At 36.1% G+C, this 7470-nt stretch overlaps 1 protein-coding gene across 1 annotated transcript; it reads left to right on the forward strand.

The window, feature by feature from the left end:
* The first annotated feature begins 2728 nt into the window (after window positions 1-2728).
* LOC128506395 (interferon-induced protein 44-like) lies at window positions 2729-6002 on the forward strand. Its single transcript, XM_053476813.1, has 9 exons — window positions 2729-2802; window positions 3236-3293; window positions 3487-3550; window positions 3661-3694; window positions 3818-4028; window positions 4218-4367; window positions 5225-5396; window positions 5480-5580; window positions 5783-6002. Exons 2-9 carry the CDS (start codon window positions 3285-3287, stop codon window positions 5966-5968), a joined length of 927 nt encoding a protein of 308 aa, XP_053332788.1. The 5' UTR covers window positions 2729-2802; window positions 3236-3284; the 3' UTR covers window positions 5969-6002.
* The last annotated feature ends 1468 nt before the right edge of the window (window positions 6003-7470 follow it).

The following is a 7470-nucleotide window of genomic DNA, read 5'->3' on the forward strand; positions in this document are numbered from 1 at the left end:
AAAGTTATTCCTGTGTTTTTAGATATTCTGCAAGTCTTTTATTCAGAAAATACCTCACTGGGGGACTCCACACGCACACACGCACGCATGCACGCATGCACACACATATGATTGTGTCCTGTTAACACTCTTTCTTTAAAAAAGCATAATTTTACAAAAGGAAATTGACATAGGTATTTTAGATAATGTTGCCTAATCTATTGCATAATTCTATGTGTATGGAGCGCACACACATACACACAAACACACACACACAACCACATACAAACACACATGGACAATCACACCCAGGTGCAGACACGAGTGATATGCACTCCTTATTTAAATAACATCATTTACAGTAAAGTGAAAGTAAGTTAGACCAGTATCAGAAATTTAAACATTATCTTTGCACTGTTAATCATTAATGCTATGTAAATATACTGTGTTTTTTTACTTTAGCTGCTGGTGATTATGTCTCACACCACTTATGTCTATATACAGAGTTTTAACAGCTTACTTCTTGTTTGTTTGTTATTGACCAAATACTTATTTCACACCATAATTTGCAAATAAATTCATTAAAAATCCTACATTGTGATTTTCTAGATTTTTTTTTCTTATTTTGTCTCTCATAGTTATGGTATAACTATGATGAAAATTACAGGCCTCTCTCATCATTTTAACTGGGAGAACTTGCACAGTTGATGGCTGACTAAATACTTAACTGCCCCACTGTATATTATAGGCTCCATTAACAAAAAGAACTGTTGTGCTTTACATTGGGGGGATGTAAGGAGTTTCAAAGTGACTGAAGTTGTCTGACTATTTTTATAGGTTTGTACCTGACTATTCGGTCATCACCAGCGGACTGACGGACCTTACCAGGAGGTACCAGATCCGGTTAAATGGGCAGGCTTTTGTTCAGGTTAAAGTAACACTTTGTTGGGCCCATTCTTATATTCACCTGATTTTTTTCTCTCTCCTTTTTTTTTTTTTTTTCAAATGAATCAAGCTCCACTCTGTAACAATATGACTAATTAGTGTGTGTGTGTGTGTGTGTGTGTGTGTGTGTGTGTCTGCTTTTTACTGCTTCCTTTTACACAGGCAAATTTACTTCCTCATTGACCATGAATTTAATCTTAGTTAATATAAGTATATAACCAATTATATGTAATATATATTACACAAAACTCCAGCCATTTCACAGACATATGTTAACATTCTTTATATGTAATCTCAAACCAGAGGAAATTTTCTTTGTTCATTGTGACACTGCCAGGGACTTTCACTTTCAGAAGCCAAGATCCAGAAGTTCTCATTCCTGTATATTTAATTCCATCCTGGTCACAGTTGGATTGTTTGATAAGGAAATGATTGAGCAACTACTTTCTTTTTTTGATGTGTGTGTGTGTGTGTATGTGTGTGTGTGTGTGTGTGTGTGTGTGTAAAAGAAAGAGAGAGAAAAAAGCAGAGTTCAAATTCCAACAACGTGAGCATACAGTATTTTGTATGATAAATTATAAAGGTTAACAAAAAGAACTTAAAAGCATTTAAAACAAAAATATTCACATCAAATTCTCCATTCTCCATCCTTCTTCCCTGCAAATTTTCTCCTGTCACAAAGTTTTTAACCTTCCCTAAATATCTGGCCTGAAATAAATGGCACCAAAAAAGCAAGTGGTTGCTCAAGCATTTCCTTATCAAACAATCTTTAGTGTGTATATACTGTATACAACATATACGTATATACATATGTAGTCAACCAGAATACCTATTACGGCTGTGCTCAACGCCGCCGCAAAACGGCAGCGGCCAAATAAGTCAGTTGCATTTCAAAGTCATTTGTAAAATGACCAACAGGTGGTGACATTTTTAGTTGCTACAATTTTTAAATATAATTAGAGCTAAAGTAATTTAAAAAGTCATAACAATATGTTGTATGGAAGGAATAATATTTATGCAGTATGATCAGGGCCTCTTAATTATCTATTTATTCCAGGTTGGTTTTGTATAAGCTTAACTGTGTGTGCTTTGCAATGTCAGACAAAATTTAAAAGCTAATAATTCACCCTACCCTCTCGTGTCTGAGGCCTTTCTGAAGACCTGCAGTGCTTCAGGCCTCTTCTTAAATTTGTGTAAATTCCAAATCTTCTGAATTCTAGATTCTAAAATTGACTTTGTTACCGTTTTTAATTCCTGGAATTAAAGAGGTGGAGATTTTCCTTATCATAACATGCCTTCTGAGTAAGAAAGAACCCATTTATTTCATCAAGGATTTTTGTTTCAGCACCATGTCAAGAGCCAGTTTCCATTGCCAAAACCAAGACACCTATAGAGCAGTCACTCTGTCACACTGTCACTCTCCTTCCTCACCTAAATGCACCAAACCCCTACTCTCCAGCAAATTCTGCCCCTAAGACAGGCTCCAGTGTCAGGTCCCAGTTTCCCCGTTCTGGGCAGGATAACTGATATTATTGTACCCTTTTCCATTGGGAATGTATGGATCATGTTTGTCTGGATCTTCACTCCAGCCCCGTTTTCCATGGAAGACACTACAAGGCTAGTTCAGATTTAGATGGGGGCCGTGCCACCATGTAGTGATAATGAAACTGTTTTTGGTACTTGCTATTACAGCACTTTTACCATGACCTCTGGACAGGGCGACAAGTTGTACTGTATGATTTTCTTTGAAAGAAAAAGTGAAATTAAATCTGAGTCACACCCAGTTTGAGGTATATATCCAAGACTTCAGTCACCCAAACTCAAACAACAGGAGCAGCAGTGTACAGGTACAACTCTACAGCCAGAGCAGAACAAACGGTAAGTGACAGAAAATACAACATTTGTCAGTCATTTTAATTTACTATATTAGAATACCTTGATTATGTTTCTGCTCTGGTGAGAGATTAACTTAAATAAAAAAAGAAAACTAGTGATTTACCTTTAGTTAAACTGACAGACTACACCATCCACTAAGGTGAAATAAATAACAAGAGAAAAATACAGTTTATCTTTAAGATTGTTATGTGAGGTCCTGCAGTGCCCAGGCCTTTATTTTATAGAGATGTCTCATATTTTAAATATACCACATGAATTGTTGATTTTATTGCAGTAATTCTGACATTTGTTGTATCTTGCATTTGCATTTTTTTCTTATACTGCACAATTCAATCTGTTTATGACGATTACTTCAGGATGAAAAAAGTTTTTTTTAAATAATAATTGACCCATTCAGTGACACATTTCTACACAGAACTAGAGTAACAACACGTTTGAGAAGACATTCACAGAGGGCCAGTGTCATGAGTTGGGTAAGAAATTTGAGAACTAATAGAATCAACAGTTTTTAACTCAAAACAATAAGTTCGGCCTGTCATTAGAGGTTATGTGCATATTAAATACAGTAATTAGTACTATGCTATTATTTATGTTTAATGAAAGATCAACAAAATAAATTCTATATATGTATTGATATATTTTATTTGATATTGCATTGTCTTGCAGTTCAGTCTTTTTCGTTCTCACAACAAAACCCTAGACCCAGCCCCAAATCCAGCCCCAAATCCTGGTTAGTTACTGTTGAAACATGATTGTTTAGTAACTTCACATGAAGAATAATCTTTAATTCATCTTGTTAATATATATATATATATATATATATATTTTTTTTTTTTAAAGAATTGGAACATCCATGGCGGCCAGTGACATGGAGGTAATACCAGTGACTACTAAAAAAGACTGAAATATAAAATCTCAGTGTGCTTAAATCTGTCGTTAAAAAAATCAAAGTAACTGTAAGAAAATATGCTAATCTATTTCTTTACTTCTAAAATAGTGAAGATAACAAGGATCAGATGTTGAGGAAAGTGAAGGATTTTCAGCCAGGTACTGCAGAAGTCAGTGAGCTGAAGATTCTGCTTTACGGTCCAATTGGAACAGGAAAATCAAGTTTAATCAACTCCATTAACACCGTCCTCCAAGGACACAATACCGTCACTGCACTGGCAAACTCAGTACATGGTCAAAGTCACAGCTTTACTTTAAAGGTAACCAAACATACAAATAGTATCGGCAATGGCTTCAGGTCTAGACCTTGATTTTTTAAAAAGTGAATATTAGTTTGAGTGAATGGTCTTATTTATACTTTTATATCTATTGTACAGTTTGATCTAGATCTAGTTTTTTTTTTTTAATGTCTAAAATGTTAAACATAAACTAAATAACATTCTGTTCAGTTTAAAACTCACAGGCTGAAGAATGCTGGACCTGGATCTTTCTATCCGTTTGTCTTCATAGACATCATGGGTCTAGAAGATGGGTCAAATGGAATACAAACCAACGATATAAATAAAATATTACAGGGTCATGTGAAAGACAGCTACATTGTAAGTTCATACCTTATTCATTTTCTGATATTTACAGGATGTGTTTTGTTATGCCAGTGAAAACAGGAGATGTGATTAAGACTAAAGCATTTGTATCTTGGCTGGAAGACTGGGCATGGTAGTTTTCCTTCCACAACTGGTGAGGTTTCCTTGTGTGCTTGTTAGCAACATGGTGTTTGCTTTGAGCCTGAGTACTCATAACAAATTAAATAAAATTAAACACACAGACTATCTGGTTTTACATGTGGAAGAGAATCTGTTAATTCTTCATATTCATGGTCCATCAGGAAGTAAATCTCACTGTGAAAAAAGGGAGCACTAAAAAAACACGTCTTCTTGCATACGTGGGTTAGGCCCTAGAGCAAATGGTTTATAGCTGGTATATGTAAGTACTGTACATGACCATGAGCACCTGTATTATGTTTTGGTCCAATTAGCATGTGCATTAAACTCACACACCTTACGGTTATCCCCATGCATTACATTTCCATGTTATTGTCTTGACTTGTTTATATTTCTTGGTTTTCTGTTTTCTTCGTTTCACAGTAAATAAATATACTGTAATTGTACTTGCATCTGCCTCCATCTGGAAGTATAGGAAATATGTAAACATGCCCTGGTTTTTCCCTCCTTAGTCATACAACCATCTTTTTTTTTTTTTTGTGTGTGTGTAATGGCATTTTTTCCTACAGCACATAAACATCCCTTATTTTAGTAACTAAATACCACTTATCATTTTAGTTACCTAATAAATAAAGAAAAAAATATTAGTACACTGTAAAAGATTTAATATTGATGTTTAAAGATAATTTAAGGTGGTTCCTCTTCCCTAAACATTAAGTACATTGCTGTTTTAGTTCAATCCTTTAAAAATGATAGATAAAGAAGATCCGAACTACATCAAGCACCCCGACTTGAAAGACAGAGTGCACTGTCTGGTGAGTGTTCTACCAGCTGACAAAATCTCCATGATGAGTGACAAGGTTATGCAGAAAATGAGAGACGTTCGCCAAAAGGCAAATGATTTAGGTGAGTTGACACACTGTAAGGGCAAAAATGTGATATACAGTATGAAGATGCATTAATTGTTTGTTTTTCTGGTGGTTTAACAGGGATTCCTCAAGTCGTTGTCATGCCAAGAGTTGATATATCATGCCCGCTGGTTAGCAGGAACCCGAGGAAGATTTACACCAGCAAAAAAGTTAAAGAGAAGGTGAGAATAACAGCATCATCTATCTCTTCCTTCCTGCCTGCAGTTCTCCCACCATCTCCATGATATTTTTCATTACTAGAGAATATATCATCCTTGTGATTTTTTTTATATTTACCTTTAACACCATAGTTATTTGATATAAAAATGTTATTGTTTTTTTTTCTGACTTCTAACCCACTCTGTCCCTTTCTGTTTACCTTAGATGAAAGAGTGCAGTCATAAACTGGGAGTCCCGATGAACTGCATCTATCCTGTACAGAACTACTATGAGCAGATTACCAACGATATGGACATGGATATTCTGATTCTCATGGCCATGACTGACATTGTTAGATTCGCCAACGACTATATTGAAGACCAGGTTTACAACAAAAGTAAACCTAAATGAAGCTTCCCATGTGTCTTGTTTAATTTCCACCATGCAAACAGATTGTTTAAAAAAATGCAAAGATGTATTATTTTCATAGGGAATTGATAAATTGATTCTGCTTCTAATCAGTAGTTATCTGTAAAAAAAAATAACTCAAATAAATTGCTCATCTATTTACAAGCAAATTACTTACAAGTGCTTTCTTCTCATTACATTTGTGTGTATATCCAGTTATGTAAAAACTTTCAAATTCAAATTCAATTTGTCACATGCATAGTCATACACAGTACGATATGCAGTGAAACTGCCCGTGACCTTAAAATAAAAGACAATGAATAGGGAATAAATATGAAAATGAAAACAGAAGGGAAATTTAACTAGAAAAGAATAAAATAAAAAATAAAATATATGAAAAAAATATAGAAAAATAAGAGCCAGCTGTACTGTACAGTACAAAATATACAATATAAGTAAAATATATGAAAAATATAGAAAAAAAAGAAACAGCTGTACAATATAGAGATATAGAATTTATGGACTTTTGTGTGGGAATTAAGTTAAATATAAATTGAATATAAATGAAAATGTCACATATTTAAAGTGTTTAAAGTGTCTTGTGCATCTGGGTAACAGAACATCCAGGGGGTGTGCAAATATGCTTAAAAGTTACATATTTAAAGTGACTTGTGATAGGGGTAATTGGGTAATTACCTATTGTCCACAAATGGTAGTTGTGCAGTGGCCACTAGTGTAAGTGAATGTCCAGAATGTCCACAGTGAGTGCAAAAACCATGTGTGTATGTGCAAAATGGATCAGTACTGTATGGTGTACTGATTAAGAGACCGTATTGCCTGCGGGAAGAAGCTCCTCCTTAGTCTCTCTGTGTTGGTCTTCAGGGAGCGTAATCATTTTCCTGACCTTAACACGATCTTCCTGGCCTTGGTCCAGCACCGCTTGCTGTAGATCGAGTGAAGGTCAGGGAGCTCAGTGCGGATGATGCGCTCGGCTGATCGCACCACCCTCTGTAGAGCTTGTCTATCCTGCATGGTGCTGTTCCCGAACCAGGCTGAGATGTTTGCCGTCAGGATACTCTCCATGGTGCAGGGGTAAAAGTTCCTGAGCACCTTGGAGGGCAGTCTGAAATCTCTCAAGCATCTGAGTTGGTAGAGACGCTGTCGGGCCTTTTTCACCACGGTGTTGATGTGACAGGACCATGACAGGTCCTGCGTGATGTGAACACCGAGGTATTTGAAGCTCTCCACTCTCTCCACTGGGCTCTCAGTGGGGGTCTGGTAGTTCCTCTCCTGCTTAGTGCTGAAGTCCATCATCAACTCCTTTGTTTTACTGACGTTTAAAAGGAGGTTGTTCATCTGGCACCAGTTTCCAATCTCCTTCAGGTAGGCTGACTCATTGTCAAGGATCAGGCCCACCACGACGGTGTCATCAGCAAACTTAATGATGGTGGTGGAGCTGGTAGTGGCCACACAGTCATATATGTACAAAGAGTACAGCAGGGGGC

The sequence above is a fragment of the Clarias gariepinus genome, chromosome 18 (genome assembly GCF_024256425.1).
Source record: "Clarias gariepinus isolate MV-2021 ecotype Netherlands chromosome 18, CGAR_prim_01v2, whole genome shotgun sequence".
Classification (NCBI taxonomy): Eukaryota; Metazoa; Chordata; class Actinopteri; order Siluriformes; family Clariidae; genus Clarias; species Clarias gariepinus.

Bases quoted from the DNA above. Each gene is read 5' to 3' on its own strand.
- LOC128506395 (XM_053476813.1), top strand. The intron at 4,029-4,217 runs GTAACCAAACAT...CATTCTGTTCAG, and splicing joins GTCACAGCTTTACTTTAAAG to TTTAAAACTCACAGGCTGAA. The intron at 5,581-5,782 runs GTGAGAATAACA...TGTTTACCTTAG, and splicing joins GCAAAAAAGTTAAAGAGAAG to ATGAAAGAGTGCAGTCATAA.